At 33.8% G+C, this 26036-nt stretch overlaps 1 protein-coding gene across 1 annotated transcript in view; it reads left to right on the top strand.

Moving 5' to 3' along the window:
- The window catches only part of Dhc98D (Dynein heavy chain at 89D), a 180058-nt gene that overhangs the window by 140241 nt on the left and 13781 nt on the right, over window positions 1–26036 (top strand). Inside the window, exons 55-67 of the mRNA XM_071585493.1 lie at window positions 51–185; window positions 1387–1536; window positions 2686–2903; window positions 3883–4104; window positions 8578–8725; window positions 10044–10179; window positions 14699–14868; window positions 16696–16899; window positions 19697–19970; window positions 20175–20338; window positions 22814–22906; window positions 25566–25744; window positions 25841–26000. Of these exons, the coding sequence (XP_071441594.1) occupies window positions 51–185; window positions 1387–1536; window positions 2686–2903; window positions 3883–4104; window positions 8578–8725; window positions 10044–10179; window positions 14699–14868; window positions 16696–16899; window positions 19697–19970; window positions 20175–20338; window positions 22814–22906; window positions 25566–25744; window positions 25841–26000 (2253 nt within the window). The remainder of the gene's footprint in view (window positions 1–50; window positions 186–1386; window positions 1537–2685; window positions 2904–3882; window positions 4105–8577; window positions 8726–10043; window positions 10180–14698; window positions 14869–16695; window positions 16900–19696; window positions 19971–20174; window positions 20339–22813; window positions 22907–25565; window positions 25745–25840; window positions 26001–26036) is intronic.

Genomic DNA, 26036 nt, shown 5'->3' with positions numbered 1-26036 from the left:
TCTTCCTTATTTTTGAAAAACTAATCATCCTGTAATTTTTCTCATTGCAGATTGTTTGTGAATGTGTTGTTATTATATTGGGAAGCAAAGATGTATCCTACAAAACAGCTAAAGGACTTATGTCTGATCCAAATTTTTTGAGGAAGTTGATGGAAATGAACTGTGACAATATTACTCAAGCACAGGTAAATGAATTCTGATATTGTAAGAAAAATGTTTTTTGTTAACATTTTAAATATTTGGTAAAATTGTGTAAAAAATTTTCTGACTAATGATTCCTGTAGATATTTTAGTGTACTAGATAATAACGAATTCACCATCTCTACTTAGCAATTTTTTTGCATAAAATGATAAAGTAGAATCTGTTTTTCAGATACCTTCTATCATAGTGTTGTCTTTTTATGGACCATGTTAAAACTAGATATTCAAGAGTGGAATGTTCTCTGCACCCAAAAGCATGGAATGTTCACTAAACACCAAAAGTAGGCAGTGCATTAGAATGCAATATCATTGTCACTGAGATTATTCTTGGGTTATTTTTAAATGCATTTCTTATGCAATGGGATGTTGGAATGTGTTTTACAGATGTTGATCCTTTAGGTCCCTTAGTTATTCCTATGCTTTGCCGCATATTTAGAAACTTCCATATGAAATATGAAACATTTTGAAAAGTAATGTAAGAATTGTTTTGTCTATCTTTTAATGGTAATGTCAAAATATTGTTTTTGAAGACAACCATTATACATCATGAAAAATCTTCAGCTCATGATTGGCAGCATTGTTATTAAACTATTTGTAATGCAAATGATATAATTATGTTCATACAGTTTGTAGAACTCAAAACTTGAGATACATTTTATTTTCCTATTATGATAACTCACAAGTAGGTAATTCAATTCAGTATCATGGAGAAGTGTGAACATAAATCTTTGAAAATCTTCTATGGCAATCCATCCTTAATTAGGTTGAAGTAATTATGAACAAATTCAAGTGCTCATGCCCTGCTATTATGAAAAAGGAATATGGGGCAGAGCATTGTGGTTGATGTACTCAATGCTATCAGGGTGAGAATAATCACTGGAAGCATCAACAAAACACAATTATGAAATTATAATTGTGCCACTATACATGCATCACATCTACATGTATCTTTTTTATTAAAAAGTTCTTCCTTTTGTAAAGTAAGGCAATTTTTTTCTAAAAATTATATTATAAAAATTTGTTATGATATGCTTTCTTTCCAGTTTATCCCCATTTCAATTAAATATCAAACTTCATGTGCTGTCTGGATTGCCTCCTATTAAAACTATTTTTTTATATTATAGCAGTTCTATTATATATCTCATTAACTGATATTGATCTAAATTTTGTCTTTGATTTTTACAGGTCAGGGCAGTGAAAGGTCATATGCAGAAATCATCGAAGCTAGGAGAAATGAAATCAATAAGTAAGGCTGGTTATGGCCTGCTCAGATTTGTTGAAGCTGTGCTGTTATATTGCCATGTCTTCAAGGATGTCAAACCAAAAAAGGAGAAGGTCACTAATCTAATATTTTGAATAATATTCATAGTTATTTCCTTACTTTTATGCCTAAACATTGATGAAAGGTTTCTGCAGCATTATTTTTGCTGCATGTGTTTTTTGAGGGTTTCCTGTTTCTCAACGAAAATATTCTCAATTCACCAGAGGCAATCCCCAAAACATTATAGAGTGAAAATGTTAGAGTATCATTAATCAAAATTAATTAATGTCTCTCATTAATGTTATTATTTGATTCACTCTTTGGTATTATCCACTATTTATTTTTCAAAAATTATTACGTATACCTATATTTTTATTTCATTCATGCCATTGCCCCACACCTTAGTTCTCTAAAAAATTGGTATTAGACCTTATTTTGGGGTTGGGGTGTTTTTGAATGTCACAAAATGTCTTGACGCAGAGGATCAAAACATGGCCTAAAATCCACGGTGTGATTCTTGAATGCTCCCTTATCAACTACATAACCAATTTATCACCTGTTCATTTATCCACTTATCTAGCTGGTATTCAATGATTGGATAACTAACAGATTTTCCCTCACAAGATTCTTGGTTGATGAAGCATGAATTTGCAAGGTACACACATTTAATTTTTTAAATAGGGATTGCAGCAATTTGCCAAATATATTACACTAACAACACAGCACTAAAGTTGTAGCTGTATTATTGTAAAACAATTGTACCTAATAAAATTCTCATCTAGTAGGTGGCCTAATTTAAACATGCTACGCAAGTACATATTATATATGTATATATAGGACATGTTGAACATTTCACACATTTTGACTGTATCTATATGAGGAAGGTGTTTAAGTTGGAATATTGTATTATTAGAACAACAATTGCATTAGCGAGAGAGGCATTCATTAGAATGAAGGAAAGAAAAAAATTAACTGTGCTCTTGAACTGTGTTTAAAAAAATATGAGAGTCCATAAGAATATGAAATATATTTACATGAATTCCCTTCAAAGTACAATAATTTTTATGTGAAACACTGCCTTTAACTAGTGAGAAACTAATGTCTTTAATTAATTGGGAATAGTGATTAAGATATTCACAGAAAAAATTTCTTAGAGGAATTCCCATCTCTTACTTGTATTCAAGCATCTTTCTTCTTTGGAATTACTTTTATTTTTGTTGCAGGTTGCTGCCCTTGAAAGTGAATTTGCAGCAGCAGAGCGATATTTATCCAAAATAAATGGAGAAATAGCTCAGTTAGATGCTAAATTAGAATCACTCAGTGCTAGTTATGAACAAGCAGCTGCTGATAGACAAATTCTCCAAGATGAAACAGATATCATGGAACGGAGGTTAAGGGCTGCTGACAAACTTATATCTGGGCTTGGATCAGAGAATGAAAGGTTACTCTCTTCTTACTTTTCTTTGACTTTGAGACTAGCTTTAGATAAGTCGTAACGCCTTCAAATTCCAATACACAGTAAAAACTGACAAATCAAGGTAAGTTCCTCGAATTGAGTGACAATTTTATCAATGATTTTTTATGCTGTTATAATTTTTGCAGTGCAATGAATTAAACTTAGATTACAACATTATAAACATGTTTTCCAATTATAATACAGGTAAGTAATTTTAGAAGTTAAGTGTGGAAAATTTTGTTATCCCATATTCACACATGTCATTTCAAACATTCCTCTGTGCACAGCCTTTCCTCTCCTTTCCTAGTGTGATGCTAACAACAGAGGGAACCCCTAGGTACACATTGATGTGCATATATCTACTTAACTTAGGTTACCTACTTAGGAGAAAAAACCTAGGAGTTAAAAACAGGTCATGTTTCAGGAATTGAGTACAGGTCATTGTTTTTATTCAAAATCTATTCTTCCATCTTTCATTGAAATGGCTCTAGTGGCATCAAAAATATTTTCTAAAAACCACATGCTAATTGTCCAAATGCTCAACCTAAATGGAAAGGAATAAATATTTGTACCAAAGTAAGAACAAATGAGTGAATATTCAACAGATTTCACCATTGATATGATGTCATCCTATAGGTTACATTCCATACACTCACAATGTCAAAGTTTGCAGGCATTAGATGTGCTCATAGGCAGTAAAAATTAAGATCTAGAGTTTATGGGGTGCAAATTTTTATTTCTTCTATCTTGTCATTTTCTGAGAATATTTTTTGAAAATATTTCATATTTTGTAAATAACTTGAATCATTTTGTTGCTTCGTAATTACATGTAGAAATGTGAACGAAGACATGAATTTCCCCATTCAAACTTTTTCTTAATGTGTATGAAGTTCTCTGTAATTTTTGTAACCATTGAACCAATAATATTATTGACAATGATAATGCTTTAATTTACTTCTTTCAGATGGAAAAATGATCTCAACCAGCTTCACATTAATCGTAATCAACTAATTGGAGATTGCCTCCTTGCATCTGCATTTGTGAGTTACTGTGGGCCATTTAACTGGGACTTTCGTAATGAAATGGTTTATGTTGACTGGATTTCAGACATAGAAATGAGAGATATACCATTGTCAAGTGGTTTTCGGGTAGAAAAAGTATTGACAGATGATGTGGAAGTAAGCAAGTAAGTAATCATTCAAATTGGGGTTGTATGTGCATTATTAAGAGCTTAAGAGTTTATCTAAGAGTTTGGGCGAACAGGACCCCTGAGGTTTCAGAATTGTTGCTGTTTCGATTTACCAAAGGTCTAATTGAAAAGGAAAATGGAAGAAATATAGAATGTTACGATTTATCTTTTCCCGGTTACAATCTTGAAGTGTGTCACAAACTATTATTTTAACATTTTTATGTTGATGCTTTTATTATGACCAATACCAGGGTATTGAGAAAATAAAATTATATTTGCTATCACCATATGCAAAATAAGAACTGAAAATATTCACTAATCTAGACTGTATGGGGTGAGGGGTGGTCCAGCTTCGGTGAAATCTGGATAATCTGGGGATTTATTTATTTATTTTATTTATTTATTTAGTAAAAATTGTGCACATACAGCAGGATTGCCAATTTACAGTGACACATATAACAGGAACATATAAGGACACAAACATACAAACATCAACAAGACTATACTATTGAGGGAGGTGTGAGAGATGTGTCAGAGAAAGGTTTATGAATGTGTTGGCTGGGAGTGAGAGGGGGTCGATACTTTCGGGAAGGGAATTCAGTAAAGCGGGGAGACGGAAGAAAAGGGACCGTTTGGTGAGGGACAATCTGGGAACGGGTTGGTGGAATAAAGAGCGATCGCGGGTAACTCGGGGGGGAACTCTGAAATTGATAAGGGAAATTAGTTCAGGACAGTCGTTAATGGAGTTAAGGGTGTTATGCATGAGTTTTAAATCGGATTTTAGACGTAGAGTGGAGAGATTACAAATCGAGAGCGAGGAAAGAAGTGATTCAGTGGGCGAGTCCCGAAGATGGGGGACTCTGTACTTGACAATTTTACTGAAAAAATTAGTTATCGTGTTAAGGGTATTAAGGTTAGATAGGGCAGACATTGACCATATAGGGGAGCAGTAGGTAATTAATGGTAAGATAATGGTTGAGAAATATGCGGTTAGAGATTGTACATCTTTTATTTCTGTGTAGCGGTAAAGTAGACCTAGAAGAGACATGGCTTTGCATTTAACTGCTTTGATATGACCTGAGAAATTTAGTTTGCGATCAGTTAATACACCAAGATCCTTGACAGAAGCAACACGATTCAGAGGAACTGAATTAATTGTATAGTTAAAGGTAAGAGGAGATTTTTTTAGGGATAAAACTAGAGTATTGCATTTATTTGAGTTTAAATTTAGCATCCATGTGCTGCACCATTCTGAAATTTTATTTAAAGCCTCCTGAAGGTGGTAGCAATCCGTGGGGGAATTAATTTCCTTAAAAATTTTGCAGTCGTCGGCATATAGTAACGTGTGGGCTAGGGAGGTCGGGACTAGGGAAGCTAAGTCATCAATGTACAGATTAAAAAGATATGGTCCGAGAATACTACCTTGAGGAACTCCAGATGTCACAGAGGACCAAGGAGATGAGGCGCCAGATAGTATTACTCGCTGATTTCTATTCGAAAGAAAGCTGGTCAGTAATTTGAGAAAGTTTCCATGAACGTTAAAACGCTGACTGAGTTTATTAATGAGGAGGTTATGATTGAGGGAGTCGAAGGCTTTTGAGAAATCCAAGAAGATGGCATCTAATTGAGTCTTACTTGTTATTGCACTAACAGCGTGGTGTTGAAAAAGTGCTAAATTGGTCAAGCATGACCTGCCCGGAAGGAAACCATGTTGGTTGCTAGACAGAAAAGGGGAAGTAAAATAATAAAGTCTGTTGAGAATAATCCTCTCGCAAACAGAAGAAAGAATAGGTAGTAAAGAGATAGGGCGATAGTTAGATATTTCATTTTTAATTCCAGTTTTAAGAATAGGGATAACATTAGCGGATTTCCATTAGGGGGGGAAAGTACCGAGGGAAAAGCAGCGATTTAATAAGAGGCTTAAGGGAAGAGAGAGGGAGGAAGTGCAGTTGCGTACAAATATAGGACTTATGCCATCGGGGCCAGGGGAGCGACGGAGGGGGATCTTACAAAGGAATTTAAAAACCTCCCGGGAATTGGTTTGGATTTGGGATAAAGAGTAGCAACAACTTGGAGTGAGGGAAAGATCGCTAGAGACGGGAGGGTTAAAAGCAGGAGTCAGACATTCCGTGAAGAATTTCAGAAATAAGTTCGGTCTTTCAGGTCCCACAGCTTTAGCATTGCCATAAGAAACAGCAACGGGAATCTGCGGGCGATTACGACGACGATTGACAAACGACCAGAATTTTTTTGGGTCAGATGTGATGGACGATGATAGCCTTAGTGTATATTCTTCGTAGTCGCGACGGATAAGAGATTTGGAAAAGCGACGTAATTCGATGAAAGAACGCCGAGTGTTCTCGTTCGGAAAATTTTTATACAGGTACCAAGCGCGATTTTTGTTACCCAGAAGGTGCACAGTGTCCGGCTTAAACCACGACGGGAATTTCCTTGACTTGGGTTTCACAAGAGGGACGAAATCTTTTATCACACTTTCAATAACAAGGTAAAGGAAGTCCACCCCTTCTTCAGGAGACAAAGCGGTAAGCACACCCCAGGGGAGAAGGTCGAGGCAGCGATTAACGTCCTCCCAGCGGACCTTCGACCAGGCAGGGAAAGGCTTCATGTGGGCAGGGGGATCCCCGCGGAGTTTCCGGGAACCTCTAATGCGGAAAACTGCATCCAGAGACTCGTGGTCAGAGTTGAAAATATTCCTTCCCGGGGTAAGAGCCTCAGGGGGAACGGACGAGAGGAGAAGGTCCAGGGATATGATACATATTGATGATATATGATTGATACATATTGATGATATATGATTTGATACATAGAATATTTTTTTCTCTATTCTTTTGTGTCCTTGATTGTGTACCTTTTCTAATATTTTTAATTTTGTGAATTTGAGTTCTCAAAACCTCCATAAGCATAAAAAGATTTTATTTTAATATGAAATAATCCCTATTAAAAGAAATAAATACATTGAAGATTTAGCCCCAAACTAAAGTCAACATTAATTTGGAAATAAATTTGTACAAAACAATGGTGATGCTTACTGAGTTGTTTTAATATTGGTTTATCTCATTTATTTCATCTACTTTCATGCAATAAGATATTTATTCTTTCAGGTTTATATTTAAATAAATGAGAGCTTAATTTGAGAAAAATGCCATTAATTGTTTTAATGGCACTTCAATTATAATTGTGCAACACACAATGACTGCTACTCTCTGGCATTCTTAAAAGTTGCCATCAGCAATTAAAATATATTTATAAATGTTCATAATTTGATTAAATTGTGAAAATATTTCAGTATTTCACTCTGGATATTTTTTTATGCATTAACATAATTTTGTTAGTGATGAATTCAATTAAGATACCAAACTTCTATGAATGGATATAGTTAACAGAGTAACAGCTATTGGCGAATGAGTAGCTTGGTGAGAGCATTTATTTGCATTATATGTGATGAATCAATTAGACAGAAATGAATGATTTTCAATTTTCTTGTCTTTAGTACTTATCAAATTTATTTTTAAAACTTTCATCTACAACCTCATGACCTCATGTAAGAAATACCTACCCCTTGATCAATCACATAACACAATCTTAAGAGACAAGGTATTATTTAGTATCAAAGCAAAGCACCTAATCTTACCAACCCTACTGAACAAGTTTTCGATGTTAGAATGGGAGGGAGCATTTTCCAAAAGCAAGATCACTTTCTTCCCTTGGAATTCCCAGGATTTCAGTTTGGTATTTCTTAACTTTGAGAATGAAATGATCACTTAAATTGGGCCTTCGGTTGTGATACTTCAGTAAACCTTGCACCTGTCAAATTCTTTTACGGTACAAGGAACTCTTTCCTTACCCTCCTTCATCTTTGAGCTTGTCAAAATTTTCCCATTCAACTCTCCAATTAGTGGGTGTCATTTGATTTTGCGTGCAAACTTATATAACTTTTCTATACTAATTATTTGCCCAGAAATGTTGAATTCACTTCGTGAAGTTAGCTAGTTAGCTTATTTTCCAGAAAATCTCTCTGGTACAGGCCCATTTAATATTCATTGCACATTTGAGTTAATTGCTCATAGTATTGTATCACTGTATTTGCCAAGTTGTCTGTCATGAATGATACATATGTGTGTTTATATTTCTTGGTATTCTGCATTTATATAATAATTACTGCCATACCATTGTTACCTACTTTGTGGTGATATCTAAGTACATATTATAATGGAAAATGAAGCAGGGCACCCTTCTGGTTATTTCAATTCATTACCAAAATTACTTAAGGTTGTGAAATTTGAACCGCATGGCTGAAAGTGAAGATTTTTCATGAAAATTCATTTGTGGTTTTGAGCTATAAAGGCAACATTTCTTAATAAAAGCTTATCACAATTGAAAAAAGTTTTCAATGATCATCCTTAATTCTCATCCTCTTATGTTGTATAATGGTGAGTTTTTATCCATTAGGTGGAATTATGAAGGGCTTCCATCTGATGAACTTTCTGTGCAAAATGGAATTTTGACACTTAAATCAACTAGATTTCCTTTATGCATTGACCCTCAGCAGCAAGCAATGAATTGGATTCGCAAAAGAGAATCAAGATCCAATCTTAAGGTATTCTGTTTATTTATCTGCCTAAGAATCCTACGCAACCTAATCAGAAATCAGTTTTGGAACTGTCATTTAGTGATAAGATTTTACTGCCTATGAAATTAAAAGCAAAAATAACATTATTATAATTGAGATATTTTTGAAATCTCTTGTTATATAAAACATTTTTTTTCATGTTGGACAATGTCATAATGCATATTTCATAATTAACATTAGAAGACCTTTTTAATGTTGAAATTATTAATGTGATTATCTGTCCTGAAATACAATATTACTTCAATATAATGGTATGAGTCAAAGGACTTGCACCTTTAATGGAGCCAATAACTACCATGATATTATCACATCATGAGATATAAAAACAAATCCTGTCTACATAGACCAACTAGTACATAAAAAATTTACACTTCTGACACTTCGCCTTATTGAGTATTTTAAAAAAGAACAAACTTTGCTTTCAATTTTTGAATACATAAGTTAAATAAGCACTGTGAAATAAAATTGGCTTACTTACTAAATAAATGGAACTTAGTGGCCTACCCCTTTTGGGTAGGCCACTGAGTGTCATTACTTGCTCGTAAAAATTCAAACTGTATGCAAATACATATGTTATATAAATTTATGAAGTAGTGAATTTGCAGATTAATGAATGGAAGATGTACCAAAAGGGTGCAAGGCTATGATAATACTCTTACTATCGCTGGTTAATGATACAAAAAAATATTCAAATTCTTGGAAGTGTCAGTTAGTCATGTTAATGCATTTTAAAAATTTCCTGCAAAATGTTCTACTTTTTTATTCTTTCTTGCATTATATAAATAAATGTTTGTGTTTTGATACAGATATATTTTACGAAAAAAGTCAAATATATTATAAAATATTTCTGAAAAACTAAAAACTCTTTTTTGAAAATTGGGTGCTAAATTTGAATAATAAAATACAGCTATAATGTAGCATTGAAATTTAATTATAACATTGACATTTATCGTTTCAATTTAGAAAAATTTGGTCAAGAGAAAATATAAATAAATAAGTTGTGTGTATATTAAAAATGTAATAGAAAATAACCGTTGCCATTTTGGGTATTCTGCCCTCCTCAGTATCTTTGGCAGAGGAAGGGTTTAAGACCATTACAATGAGGTTTGGGCACCATAAGTATGGTTCTTTTTTTCAAATAGTGGAGCATTAACTGATTAATTAGGTGAATTATTTTAATTTGTGGAAGTTGTCTTTTTCTCACTCTATATTGGTGATGCCAATGTTGTGAGCTGTATAGTTATCATAAAATATTGGTTCAAAAAGAAATTATTTCTTTTCATAGATTTTGACATTCAGTGATTCTGATTTCCTCAAGCAATTAGAAATGTCAATCAAGTATGGCTTCCCAGTTATTTTTCAAAGTGTGGAAGAATTTTTGGATCCAGTGATAGAAAATGTACTTTCAAAGACAATAATGAGTAAGTAGTAATGAGTGAGTTCATTGCTAAGTTACCTTTTCTCTTCCTATTTTTAGGCTCTTAGAGTAGCCGTTAAAAAATTGTGATTGTTACTTTATGCCACTTTGTCAGATTGGGAGAATTTTGAAATATTTTGGAATAGACATTGGTAATTATTAATAGAAGTTCAATTTCTCATTGAATTTCCTTTATATTAAGGATGAACTTTAGGGAGAAAAGGGGAACATGTGGACCTTTCTACTGATAACTTGTCACTATAACTAGTCAGTTATAGAGACGAGTCTAGTGTCACAAGAATCTTCTCTGATCTTTGTTGTTGTCTCAGGCATAACTATGTAATTCCACACCAAAGTGTGTGGAATTACAAAGTCAATTATTTCATTACATTTTAATATTCTCTGATCTTATTTTATTTATTGGAAGTTTGATTTATCAATTATCAGGTTGGCCCTATCATTCCTGGTATGAATCACTTGCACTAAATGATTATGTGTAGTGGTATGGATGCACAGATAAGTTCATCAGTCACCTATATATCTTTTGCTCTCGGGTTCCTTTCTTCATAAGACATCCATAAGTATAAGTTTGCCCTAAAGAAATTGATTTTATTGTGGTTTCCATGTAAGGATCACTAAATGTCATCTAGCTTTTTCTTCCCATGTCTGCAGATTATAAATATGTCACCACTACAGTAAAGGGTCAATTGTCTGCCATAATTAATTGAATAATCCAGTGTAATATTTGGAAAATATAATTTAAGTAGAAAACAGGGTGCCCTAATTCACTTGGTTCCAAATTAATTATTTGCATTCCATATAATCATGCATAACTGAGAGGCTTTTTCTTGCTCCAAAGGCAACCCATTGCATGGTTTGTGATGAATCAATAAATGACTGCTGGAGATTGAATTTGACTTTGTGTTTTGCTTATAGTATATCTTCCATTTGCTGATGGGCATATTTGATTATGGGTAAGTATTTTGTAATCAAAGTGGAACTGATTAAGTTTTTAAAGGGTGAAGTAATTTATTTTTCTCAACCAAATAGAATGTTTATCAGGAAGTTATGGTTTTTTTATAGTCATATGGTGCCAGTCCACCCAGATGTGCTGGAAAACTGGGAATTTTGCTCTTTTGGAAAACTTAGAAAATTTTCTGAACGTTCAGGAAATCATCATTATTTGAAAAATTTTATGCCAGAAGGATTCCCATCTGTCATTTTGAAATGCATTTGAGAGACTTCTAATTCTTGCTTATGTATCTCTGTACTTCTATGCGGCCCTAGCCCTACTTGATTCTCCAGTGAGAGAAACTGCATTGAAAAGGGAGTGTTTATGTTTAAATGCTCATGATGTATTCTTGATACTCTAAGGTATTTTAATTTGACTATAATTTAATACCATTATTTCATGCACTTTAAAAAGTGGTTCACAGACCCCTTGCACAAAGTAAGGCAGTTGTTTGTGCATTTTGTGAAAATAAGGGCAGATATATTGTGTACTCAATCTACAAATCATTCCTTGTTATTTCTGACATTGTAATCTAGTTATTCATTTGGTACTAATCTGAAAGCAGCCAAGTTTCACCTTTTACATCGGTTTATAAATATGAAATGACTGTTTTATTTCATCTCATTAATCAATAATGACAATATTTATTTTAATGTCCTATTCTGTTCAGGGTCACACTCATGCAACCAAACCACCATTTTCTGATCCAGGTTAAGACCATCAGAATTTATTCATTTTATTTTAATATTTTATTTTACATTTTATCTGTCGAGTGGCCTTATACTGGCAGTATATGTGATATTAAATGCCTTTTCTAGCTGCTGATCTCTGCTGACAAAATCAAATAAAAAAAGTCAGATTTTGTGATATTCAGAGTTTTTATTTGAATATCCTTACAAGTAATGATGGTGCCATAGACTGACTGAAATGCTACCTTATGGAAAAAACAGCCACCAAGCATACATTTGCCCATAAATTATGAAAAACTGGAGGTAGTCAAAGATGTGGCCGTAAAATAAAGATGCAATTTTCCAATTTCCATGTTTCCATTGATTTTGATCACTTGTAAATCACTCATAATATTGGCTTGCTGTAGAAAAAATAGTCACCATAGGAAAATAATGATTCAGGTGTTACAGTAGTCATTCATATTTTTTATATTTCCTGGGTATTTATTTTTCAGCTTTAACCCTGTTTCAACACACCACAGTAAGAGCTGTGGCATAAGGGCGTGCATGCATATAGTTACTGGGTTCTTGAATTTATATGTTTCTATGTGAATGTGGCTTCTAATATTTATATAATATCAAACAAAATAATTGTAAAGCTATTTTCATTGCAAAATTATGTCCAATATAGGTTTTGTTTCTCTCTGATGAACAAAATATTCTTCAGTATTTCAAATTTATGTATTATAATTTGTATCTAGCAATGTTTTTGAATATTTAGTGGCACTGCACTCTGTACAGCGTATTGAAAACAAGTAAAATCAACCCATAGATAACATAAGTATTCAAGTGAAGTTAAACTGTAAACCAAAGAAATTAGATCAATTATTTATTCATCCAAGGGCATGTCAATGTATATTCTCCATTTAAAGTTAGAGCTTAAATTAGTGACATTTGTACTTTAATTATTTTGATTAGAAGATTAGTAAATGTGAAATACTGGAAAGTTGATTTGGGCCATAATTTCAGATGTAATTTGAACGGCATTTCTTTAAATATAAAGAAAACTAATAATCCACTAAAATAAGAATGATAGATTTATACCTGAAAAGAGTATGGCTTTGCCTCTCATGTCTCGCATCTTTCTTCTTGGATATATATATATATATATATATATATATATATATATATATATATATATATATATATATATATATATATATATATATATATATATATATATATATATATATATATATATATATATATATATATATATATATATATATATATATATATATAATGGGCTGACACAATATAACACAAATAGAAAAGAATAGACACATTTAAAAGAACACTCACACGGTAAATTGTTCGAGCTTTCGGCCCTCTCAGAGGCCTTCTTCAAGAGAGACTCTTATATTTTTTTATAGGTAATCTACCGGTTAAGGTAGGTTTTTGGATGGACACAACTACCAAACAAATATTTTATTACTCCTAACAAAACACAAAATCCATCATCCTACTCTATATCAGGTCTCTCTTCATCTCTGAGTACTTTCTTCCTCCCTTCATCCCGTCCAACATCCCTATCCTGTTCCTTCCCTTTCCTCTTTTGCCCAACATTCTACCCTCTATCACAGTCTTCAACATCCCACTGCCGGTCAACACCCCCTTCATCCACTTTTCCTGCCTCCATAGGATTGCTCCCAACAAACCCCTCTCTTCGCCTACCATACCAAGTACTTCCTCATTTGTCTTCTTCTCTGTCCATTTCACCTTCTCCATTCTTCTCCACACCCACATTTCAAAAGCCTCCAATCTACGTCTATCCTCCTGCTTCAATGACCACGTTTCCACACCGTACATAGCTACGCTCCATATCAAAGTTTTTACGAGTCTTTTCTTAACATCCTTACTCAAGGTCCCCGTCATCAACTCCCTCCTCCTTGTGAAAGCCTCTTTGCCTAGCGCAATTCTTCTCCTTACGTCTCTACTACTTTGACTGTGTTGGTTCAAAACACTTCCGAGATATGTAAACTGTTCTACCTGCTCTAGTTTTTGCCCTCCTATTTTAATGTTAAGCTTGGCCTTTTTCTTTCTAGAAAATGGCATAACCTTTGTTTTATTAATATTGATTCTCATCCCATACCTGTCGCACTGAATTTCCAATTCACTCAGCAATGCTTGCAGCCCCTTGGCTGACTGACAAACTAAAGCTTGATCATCAGCAAACCTAACTGATTTAACGAATTCCCCGCCCACTTTCATTCCTACCTCGAGTTCTTCCCATGCCTCTTTGACCATTTTCTCTGCATACAGGTTGAACAGCAATGGTGATAATGGGCAACCCTGCCTTACACCCCTTCCTAACACTGCCCATCCTGACTCCCCGCTTCCCACCCGCACCTGAGCAGTCTGAGACATGTACAGGTTGCGGATTAGCCTCCTTTCCCTCCAATCTATTCCTATTTTCTGCAATATACTCATTAGTTTTTCCCAATTCACTCTATCAAACGCTTTTTCTTATATATATATATAAAATAGATTCTTAAATAGAAAATTGTTAACAATTTTTAGTACTTAAGTCCGCGACATTAAGACAAGACATACAGTGAACTTCCTGCACTATGTGTAATATATTTAAAACTGTAAACTTGCCTCTTATACTAGGAAATCTTTTCAAAGAGTTACCTGCATTTTTCAAATAGTGTTTAAATGGATTTTAAATGCTGTGACAGGAAAGTTCAAATGTATTATTTCATAATATGAATTGAAATGTGTCATTTAATTTTGTGTTTGTAAATTTATTTCTTAAACTTAATTACATAATGACATTTCAGGTGGTGGTGGTCGGAAATATGTGGTTCTCGGAGATAAAGAAGTGGATTATGATTCCAATTTTCGTCTTTATTTGAATACAAAATTATCAAACCCAAAATTTAGCCCAAAGGTGTACTCCAAAGCATCTGTCATCAACTACACAGTGACTACAACTGGTTTAGAAGATCAGGTAGATATCATTAGCAGAGAAAGTTAATAATTTTAATAGAGTTATTTTTCATTTATTTTTAAGTGTCATGATTTAAATGAGTTGAAATTCCAAGCTACTTTAATGCATGTTCTCTTAATTCATAGTGATCATCTTGCTGTCTGTAAGTGGCCTTCTAGAGATTTTTCTGATGCAATCTGATTGTCAAAATGATGAGCCACTTGTAATTTAAAAATTTAACTGCATGAGTATATTGTTAGAAACTGATGGAGCATTTCAATCATCTTTCATTTTGTTTTCCAAAATGCAGATAAAGTTCCATGAGAATTTCTGGCATTATTATCATCTCATGCATGTTTTTTCTCTAAATTTTGTAAGTGGTGATATCTTGCCAAATAACCGTCTCTTGGGCTTCTAAAAAAGAGCCATAAAGGAGGCTGAAGTCATTTAGGACATTCAGAGGTGATCACCATAGTTGAATCAAGGGGCCACTCATTCACTCACAGGAATGGGAGAAATGTTCAGATCTACTAACAGTGATTGATTAGTGTGCTTATTACATTGGTGGATAGAGTATTGTATAGATAGCATGTATTCCATTTCTTGTCTCACAAGAGGTAGTTTTCAGTCAATTATATGATTAAGGTGTGCATTGTTTAGACTATATGTTGACAGTTTAATTCCAAGCAGTTATATTTTTTATTTATTATTCTTTGCAATTGAATTCTCATTTCATTTAGTCCATTTTTTAATGAATGATAAAATTGGCTGTGACTGTATCTACAACAAAAGAGAAAAATTAAACACTGCCATCATTGTTTCCAGTAAATGAGTGTTTGTGTTCTCTTAGTACTTAGTTTGTGACATTGAGAATTTCTCATGAAAAAATTACCCACAAAGAAAAAAATTACCTCACTGAGCATGAGGAAAAGGAAATCATGTGGTAACCAGGATGTTCAATGTTGTGGAATCAAGTGGAGGAAAGAGAAAACAGTTCTGAAGGCAAAAGTGATTGTAGAGGAAAAAACAGAAAATATTACAGCCTGCCCATCATTGGCTTTAGGATTTATAGAAAGAATGAATCTGTATGCTTGTTCATCCTTGACTGCTGGGCAAAAACTAGGCATTAACTGGAAGCCACCATCAAGAAATTTTTAGGCTTTATGTGAAAGAAAATTTGTGTAGTGTGGATCCTGCAAATCTTAGCAACATGCATCAAGTTCCTGTTAATATTTATCTCCCTGATTTGAGGAATTTTTATTTAAAAGAATCAAAGAAGTTTCCATAGCCACAGCCAGACATGATAAGTCAAATTTTATTGTAGTGCTATGTGTGATTTCTGATGTTAGGAAGCTTTCATCCTTAGTTTTATTTAAGATACAATAGTCCAAAGAAAACATTCTAATACAAGAACAGCAAATAAACATAGTTTCATGTTCATTAAGTCCCAATTTTTTACTGCTTTTCTTTTAAGTTTTCTTGTTTGAATGGCAGATAACATAAGTCAAAATGTGTGTGCATGATATGTTAACTTGTAGAATACTGAGCAAAAAATACTATAGCGGTAATGTCGATTGTATATCAAGTGTCTGTCTAATGTATATAAAAAAGTTTACTCTGGACAATTTTTAATTGTGATTGCATCTCCAAAAAATTTATTCGGTAATAAAAGATCGAAGAATGATACTAACATTTACTATCTTGCTCTTCATTCTGGGTGTTTCATGTAAAATGACCACTACTATGTGGGTGGTTTACCTGAATTGGAAATGGTTGTAAAAAATGGGGGAAATGTGGATTACATTGAATTCATATTAGAAACAATTTTTTTATTTACCTTTGTCGTAGATTCTTGGTGTTGTAGTCAGAAATGAGCGTGCTGATTTAGAAGAGCAGAGAGAGAACTTAATCAGTGAAACAAGTGAAAATAGGAAATTGTTGAAACAGCTGGAAGATATGCTCTTAAGAGAATTATCCACATCGCAAGGGAACATGCTTGACAATGTGGAATTGATTTCTACCCTTGAAGAAACTAAGACAAAGGCAACTGAGGTCAGTGATAAATCTAGCCACATTAAGTAAGATATATAATTTGTAATCCATGTGAAATAGTTTAGTTTTGTTTGAATTAATTATAGTCTTATTTTAATTATTAATGACTGCTTCATTAGTGAGGTGCAATAAAAACTGAACTAAGTTAGTTTGGTTTTTGATGTGCTTTCTCAGAAAAGGAAAAATCAGAATTTGATTTCTTTTAAGAATAGATGTTGTGATGTTGAATAATGGATTTTTCCAAGTTTATAAAGTGAAATCCACCTGGCCTAAATCTTTAAAGTATTGTAAAAAGCCACAGAATGATGGGCTCAATTAGAGAGAGGGTCAAGGAGAGCCATGAAGTTCAAACAATATTATAAATTAAGCCATTTTACAAACTCACTAGGTATACCCTTGTATTATTTGGTTTTTACTCATGGCCTAACTTAAGTTGTTGTTTATGCTATGGCAGGTATTCAATCAACTCCCCACTAAATGAAATCTTTTCTTAAACTTATGAAAATATCTCTAATCATGAAAAACATGGATGCAACTTGGCTAAAGGATAGTGCTGCATACATATTTTATCATTGAATAAAAACTTTGGCTCATTTATATCATATTTAACTCTTAGACAAAGCAGGTATAAAAGGAGGTTGCTTTGGAAGTTGGTAGTTTGAAACATATTTGCAGTTTTTTGAAAATACTTTGAAGTATTTTTACCCAATGTGATCCATTGAATTGCATTTATAGTATTGGATGCATTGAGGATATTTCATCCCCATGAACCTAGTGTGCCTAATGGCAAGCCAGCTAACCAAGCATCAAGTTGGTTAATGTGCTGGGATAGTTGAACATAGACAAATTGATTATACGGTGTTTCATTTGGATATCATGCGCATTACTTCATCATTTATTTGTATTGAATTGACCATGGGGTACCTTCATCTGCAAAACTCCTTAATTCCTTCTCAAGTTAGTAAATGAACATATCTTCCACTTGTTAATATCATTAATTGTAATTATTTTATTGTGAAGGCTAATGCAACTATTACACCACTATAGAAAATGTACCCTTATGTGCAGTTTGACAAGTGAGTATTATTATAATTTTATTCAATATAATTCTTTTATATTGATGTCTTTTTGTGTAGCTTTCTAATATTAACATTTTGATCTTGTTATTTGATCTAATTCTTTCAAAATTTTGGCTTTTTATGATGGAGTACCCTGCATACCTACTTCCAACCTACTCTGAGATATTGGCCCAGTAATATCTCAGATATTCACCCCATTTGTGCACTTACAGCAGTTTTTTTTGAGTATGGATTGTAACCACTTCTGAATGAGAGATGATGGAATGTCCCATCTTCAGCCTTCCCATTTCTTCTTTACTTAAATGACTCCTTACATTTAGGTCTGCTCTTTGATTATAAAGCAAAATCTCATGTTTTGTTGGTGAATTTTCTTTTCAATTGTTTTTAATTATTTATTTTGTAAAATGCTATTCTTTTGAGTTAAAAATAAATAGACACCAATTGGAGCTATGGTAGCCTAAGCAGTGGTGTACCTCCACTGTAGACATCACAACCAGGGAGAAACAGTCCTCATTAAGGGCCTACCTTCATTATCATCATTTCCAGTTGAGCCTCATGATTGTCTAGAGTGCATATTTGGCATTTATTCCATGTAATTTTTTTCCATTAATCCCATGGCTAGTGTCTTATATACTCCCCATTCTGATCCTCCTAAGATAATATTGCAACAAAGATGAAGTGTATTAGCAGTATAAGAAATAATACATTTAACTTATATGTTTGACACAGATTGTCAATCTGATGATTGGTTTCTACTGTCTCACTCAATATTGACTCACTAACATTGACTCAACTATCCTGTTACCTGCCAATTTTGTCATTCCCTCAAGGCTCATTATGCATCATCCATTATTTGTTTCTTGTGGTTTATCCTTGGCATTCCTTTGCAATTCTTCTCTTACAGGTTGCATATACTTCTAGTCTTCAGCTAGTTATTGTGTCTTGGGATGCCTCCAATTAGTTTCTCCTTTCTCATTATAAGTGTTCTCTGTCCTTCTACATGTTGAAGTACTTCTTCATTTTTCACCCTGTCTATCCATTTATTTTTATCATTCCTTAATAGTTCCCCATTACCATTGCTTCTAATCTTCTTTTCTCTGTTGCTCCTATCATAAAAATCTCACATCCATAAAAAATAACTCCATATATAAGTTTTAATGCATCGATTTCTTATGTTTTGGCTAGTGCTATTGCTTACATTTGCATTGTTTATATACACGATTAGTATCTACTTAGATAAGCTAGATGGCTTACATCTTGAGTGGTGTGAATTATTACTACTTCTTCTGCTGCTAGTCATCTTGCTACCTAAATAGCACTTCTTTCTTCCACCTTTATCATCATCCAACCACTGTTTACTTGTTGAGTAAGAAGGCCCATTTCAAATTATTTGCTGAATATTAAGTTATTCAGCTGCAGCAGAATATATCCTTGGTGGATCTACAGAAAACAGTAAGGTATATTTCATGTGGCTCTGAAACAGACATTTTAAATGTTAGGGCTATCAACACTTACAGTGTAATGCATAACTACCATATTAACAATCAAAAAAATACATTCTCCTGTATCCTGTATTTTGTATGAATGCAGGGAATGCCAAATATTTGTTTTATTTTGAAACATTTCACAATTTCGTGTTTAATTCAAAGTGTAATATAGCAATTAAAAATATTGCCATTTTCAGTTCAATGTTAGATATATGAGTTCTTTGATTCTAGGTTTCGGAGAAACTAGAACTTGCTGCAATTACAGCGAAAGACATAGATGTACTACGAGAACAGTATCGTCCAGTAGCCACAAGGGGTGCCATTTTGTTTTTTGTATTATCTGAAACGGCCTCTGTCAATCCAATGTACCAGTATTCATTGGATTCTTATCTTGAAGTGTTTATCCATTCCCTGAAAAAGGCACTTCCTGACACCTATTTATTGAATCGTCTGGAGAACATAACAGAGACTCTTACCAAGCAAGTGTATGAATATGGATGCACAGGTGTGTGGTAACAAAATATTTTTACTTGTGGACATTGAATTAATGGCAAATTTTATTTAGTAGAAAGATGATCATTTTTGTTTATTGCACTTTTTATCTGTAATTATCCTTTTAAAGAATATCTTTAGTTGACTAATAGTTCCTGTGATTCTCATTTAGTCATAGTTTTTCTCTGTATTTCATAGCCATACGTATTATTTTCAGGGCTGTTTGAGAGGCATAAATTGTTGTTCTCATTCCAAATTGCAACTAAGTTAGAGAGCAGTTTGAAGAACCTCACCCCACAGGAAGTGGCTTTCTTTATCAAAGGAAATGTGTCATTAGATGCTCCATCAGTTCCATGCCCTGACCCATTTATAACACCTTTGGTAAATCTCTGTAATTTTTAGCATTTATTTAGAATGAAGTAAAGTCTGAAATATAAAGTTTATTTTAGCAAATTGTTTTGTCTTCCTTAAGTATGTATTTAGTATACAATGATAATTATACTTGGAAGTCATTGAGTTCGTATTACTATTTTAATTATTTTCTTATACACCTTGAATTCATTATAGAAGTGATTATATTGTTTCTAAAAGTATAACTGGAGTTAATTTATAAATTACCAAACATGGAATAAATTTGAAGATATTTCTATTAGTTGAGCAAATGTCGAATCCTATTTGAAAGTCAAATTTCAAAGGTTGATGGAATGGTAGTTAGGTATGTAGTCTCATAAATCTGGCATCATTAGGACTCAATTTTTGGCATTCTTTTGTACCTTGTTTGTAATTGTTTGAAAACTTTGAGTATATCCAGGGAGTCAATAATGAAAAAAATGCATAATGTGCATAATGAAAGGTAAGAAAGGGTTCACTATTTAGCATTTTATTTAATGGACAGTAAATTGTATTCAAAGGGTTTTCCATATGGCTCCATTAACGGTGTCAAATGATTTGAACATGTCATAGAATAGACCAATGCCTGTCTGTTTTTTTATTGAAAACATTGTGAATAGCCTGAAGTATGACAAAAGGGTAGTATTTGTGGATTTACATTTAAGAAAGCCATGCTAATACTGACATAGTATGTTGTATTTCTTAAGCACTTGATTATTTGATATTATCTTCCCAAATATTTTAGTGAAGGAAGTTGTAATGGTAGTAGGATGATAATTGGTTAGATTTTATTGTAAATGTTTTACGTAAAAAATAATATTTTAGCAATTTTTAACATGGATGGGAATTACGTTATTTCAATGATTCACTCATGTGTTTTAGAGAGAGGGTATTTGCTGAGCTACCTTTCGCTAATCCATGACCAGAGCTCTCATCAGGACCAGATGATTAGTGGTTGCTGAGGTCATTAATGCATAACCTTAATGTGGTCCCATTGAATGGGAAAAGCCAACTTAATTGGTAGCGACTCTTTGAGGTCACAAAAAACTAATGAACCCTTTTAAGACTGTTAATTTGTTGGATTGGATTAGAATCAACAACCACATCTCCATGCATAAGGTCAATGAAACAATTATCATAAATAGCAGCAACTTTCTTTGGGTTTTCAATTCCATAATTATTTGACTTTAAAAGGATATTTTGAATATGGTGCCTTTGATTTTTGAAATTGTTTATAATGTACCCAGAGGCTTTAGTGACATTGGATGAGTTAGAATTTACCTTATTGTTAAAGGATCTTTTAGCTTTTTGGATTTTTTTGTATTCCTTTCTTTTATATTTATAATTTTCTTTTGATAGTGTAAAGTGGAATGTTTGTTGTGACCTGTTTTGATACTTTCAAAGGTGGGATTCCAACTTCATTATTTTTTGGTTTATTCCATTATAATTCTACTTCCATATATTTAGTCATGGTTTTTAGAGGGAAATAGCAATTGAAATGGAAGGAGATAAAATGTATGGATTCATTGAATTTTTCATCTATACTGGTGGGTTCAAGCATTTTTTCACCTTGAATTACATTAGGCTATTTGTGAAATGCACAATATTATCCTCATGGAATATCTATTTACTTTCTTTTAAGATTTTTTTGGGATGTTTTCACCTAAAAATGTTATGAGTAGGACATTATAATCCAATAAGCCTATATCAATGGTACTTCAGTCATTGCAAAGCATATTCAAGGTCTGTTGAGAAGTTACTAATGTTTTGGCCTAGTGTGGTGGTGGGTAGGGCTAGAGCCACCATCTTGGTGTCTAAACATCCCTCTACACTCAGTATGCATGTTGCTGTGGTAGTGTGCAGACTGTGGCTCTTCTACTGGGCTCACTGCAAACTGCCTCATTTGTGAGGTTTCCTTGCCCTTTCACAAATTTCTGTTTCTTTGGTCGTTGTTTTTGAAAGTGAAAGGTCTTATAGTTCAAGAAGGTATGAAAAAACAGTGAGAAGATATTTTCCTAAGATGAAAACGTATTAAATTTTATCTTTTTTAATCTGTATTTTGATTTGCTGCTCAAAAGTTTGTTCCAAAATTCTTGAAATTTCATATGATGAAATTTGGTTAAGGCCTCTCACCAAGTGGTTGGCAGCCTAAGGCCTGCCAAGGGTTTTATTATAGTTTTTTACTTGTCAGATGATATTCCCTATAATTGCAAATCTAATAGTATTAGTCTAGTTTTGGTAACTGTGGGAAGCTAATGGCATAAATGTGATTCACCAAAACTTTACAACCAACCAGTCTGCCATGGGTGGTGAAAGAAGTTACAGACCCCTACTTAAACAGAATAGCACATAGAAGGCTTGAAAAATGTGATTTTCAAAAAGTGCCTGATTTATGAGATCATGAATATTAAAATACCACATGGAAGTTAAAATAATGCACTAAAATTATGTTACTTTTTGTAATAGGGTTGGGGTGACATTGTGAAACTTGCTAAGGATTATTCCAACTTTTCCACTCTTGTAGAAGACATTCAAAACAACATAGATGCATGGAAGGAGGTAAGGATGGACATTTATTCATATGATATTATCAGATCTTTTGGTTTTATCATGGTAAGACTTGAGTTATTATACTTAAAGGCCCCCCACTGCAATCCTGAGTTGGTGGAAGAGCTTGCATTTTCCATTGACCCTGTAGAGTTGTACTGGCATGAGCAATGATAATTGTTCCTGTTAGAGCCACCCATGCCTGATAGGTTGAAGGATAGGAGCTCGATGAAAAGTTGTCAATTCAGAGTATTTCTCAGTGAGGTGGCTGCATTGCCATCTGACCCCAGTGGGGTGGCCTTTTAAGAGATGGTATGACCTTAACAACACTACTAAGGAAGTCAATGGATAGCCATCTAAATTGGCTTCCATATGATAAGTTGGATGGAAACAAAAAGGAAATGAATCTTAGCACTTAGGGATTTGACCTGCTGTATAGGGTGTCAAGCCTGGCAGTGAGGGAGGCAAGGCCATCTTGGTTTTCATCACACAAAATCCATGTACAATGGAGCTGAAAGCACTTGAAGAGAAGATTCAGAGGAGGACCACAATGGTTAGGATGGGGAAATGGAATGTTAGGACTATGACGAAGACAAGGAAACTAGAAAATAATAAGAGAGAAATGGAGGAAAGAGGTATAGATAGATATATGATGGGTGTGGTGTGAGGTGAGAAAATGGGGATTACTGGATTGTTAATTACAGAGTAATTTATATTGGGGAGGGAGGGAAGGGAGTAATTTTGGAGTTGTCATAATACTGAATAGGAAACTGAGGCGAAGGAGGTGATAGTAGTAGTTTTAGGGGAGTTAACAGACAGCTGAGGTAATTTGCACCATTAGGGATGGACAGGAAAAGGTGGAGAGAAACCCAGCATTGGCATTAGCCAACTCTTAAGAAAAGGTGCTAAGGGGTCCGCATCTTAACGTTCCATCCAACGGATGGTGTGCTCACTCAAAGTGCCCTCCACAAATCACCTCAAGTAGGGGTCGGGTTACCACTGAACACTATCTGCCACTGCCAGGATTCGAACCTGGGTGGGAAGCCAGTGCGTTAGCCAGAAGGAGATGATGAATATAGAGCAGGTGATTGATAGAATTTTATTGGTAGAGATAAAAGCATACCTTACCCATCCAGTTGTAACCCATGTGTATATGCTGACAAGTAGTCAGTGGGAAGAAGTAGACAATTTTACGTTTAATTAGAATAAATGATTGGGAATTTGCTTTGAAGGAAGTACCAAACAGTAATGAGAGAGAGATAGTAAAGGATAGGTTAACCATTAGGCATGGAAGAGTGAAATCAATTGAGTTCTGCAGGAGAAGAGTTTAATAATCGCTATTATCTGGTTAAAAAATCACCATTAGCATAGGTACACCAAGACAATAACCAAGAAAAACAGGTAGATACAAGCTAGATGATATCATTGTTAGGTATAGATTTAGGAACAACATCATCAACTCACAAGTCCTTCCAGGAGTGAATGAAGATTTGGATCATAATTTAACTACTATGTATTGTAGTTTGCAATTGAAAAGAATTAGGAGGGTTAGGGGTGCCAAAGTAAAATGTTGAAGCTCTAGTATGATTAAAAAAGAAGGGGCACCAAAAAAACTTAAAAATATCCAGCAGAGGGTTGGGGAATGAGAATGTTTTGAGAAAGATTAGTGGCTCTTAAGATTAGGATACAAGATCAGCAAAGGAGTCAATTGGGATAGCTAAAGACGAAGAGAGTTTAGAAGGCTCAGATAACAGGTGGGATGATTAAAAGGATGGCTGAAAGAAGGAAATGGCATTATGTGTTTGCCGAAATAGGACCAAGGAGATTTGGTGGCAAGATCATTCTAAAAAAATGGAGACATTTCAGAGACAGAGGAAAGCAAAAGTACTTACTATACACAAAGGTTTGAGAATCTTCAGGAAGTAGCTAGGGAAAAAAAATATATTGACTATATGAGATAATACAGAACAGCTATTAATTGTGCCAGAAGATTTTCAGAGAAGATGGAAAGAGTATGTATAAGAGCTTTATGGTAAAGGTATTTGGCCAGACAGTTTAGAAAAAGAAAAGTAATATGATGCAAATCAGGATATCTTGAACACAGAAATACTAGCTAGAGAAAGATGGAAAAAGCAAAATATGAAATGAAGTTGAACAGGGCAAAAGGAATTGATTATATTCAAACAAAATTGATAAATCTTGTATCCAGGCTGTAACGGTATACCTTATTGAAGTGATATAATATGATTTAAGTTGAAGATGTTGAGACAGATATGGCCACAGAACTTCACCTCATGAATTTATTTCCAAAGCTATACCAGCTGGCTTCAGTGGGGGCGGGATAATGCCTCTCAGTGGGGTGGGACTCTTGTTGTTCCAAAGGTTGTGGGTTAAATTCCAGCTGATTTGGATTTTCATCCACCTATGGCTTTGGTGTATTTTACTATGAAATTCCTTTCCTGTATTTGTTCAGTTGGATGGGCTTGAAACAAATAAATAAAATAAATATGTGGAGAATTATATTATCCATAACTAATGACTAAGTTCCTAATGACTTTGAATGTTGTGAAAGCATTTCTTGTGCTTAAAATTGAAATAAATGTAATTAATATTTATCTCATTCATAAGTTTATGCATACCATGTTTCTTAATAGATTTGTTTTGATATTAGTGGTCCAACTTGGATGCACCAGAAGTTGCGGATTTCCCTCTTAATTATTCAAGTCATTTGAGTAAGTTTGAAGCCCTCATGTTACTTCGTTGCTTTCGAATTGATAGAATTATTAGAGCTATGACTAACTACATATCTGATCTGATGGGGGAAACTTACATCACTTCTCCAAGCATAAGGTATGATAAATCAAAACTTTTTATTCAGTACATTTTGGTTAGAGTTGAATTAATTTGAAATGTTTTTAATCTTTTTTTTCTATCATTATGTTTTAGCTTTGATTCAATTTATGAACAAAGCTCACCACAAATGCCTGTGGTATTTATTTTGAGTCCAGGCTCAGATCCAACAAGTGATCTGACTAAACTAGCTGAAAGGTGGGGCAGTGGAGGCTCGCGCTTCAAGTATCTATCCCTTGGGCAAGGACAAGAGAAGGTAAAGTGAAAATAGCCCAAAGCAGTGAAAATATTA

This window comes from Hetaerina americana, unplaced genomic scaffold (assembly GCF_022747635.1).
Source record: "Hetaerina americana unplaced genomic scaffold, ioHetAmer1.1.p SCAF_2, whole genome shotgun sequence".
Lineage (NCBI taxonomy): Eukaryota > Metazoa > Arthropoda > Insecta > Odonata > Calopterygidae > Hetaerina > Hetaerina americana.
Note: the sequence above shows the minus strand (reverse complement) of the source record. Positions and strands in the feature narration are given on the sequence as shown.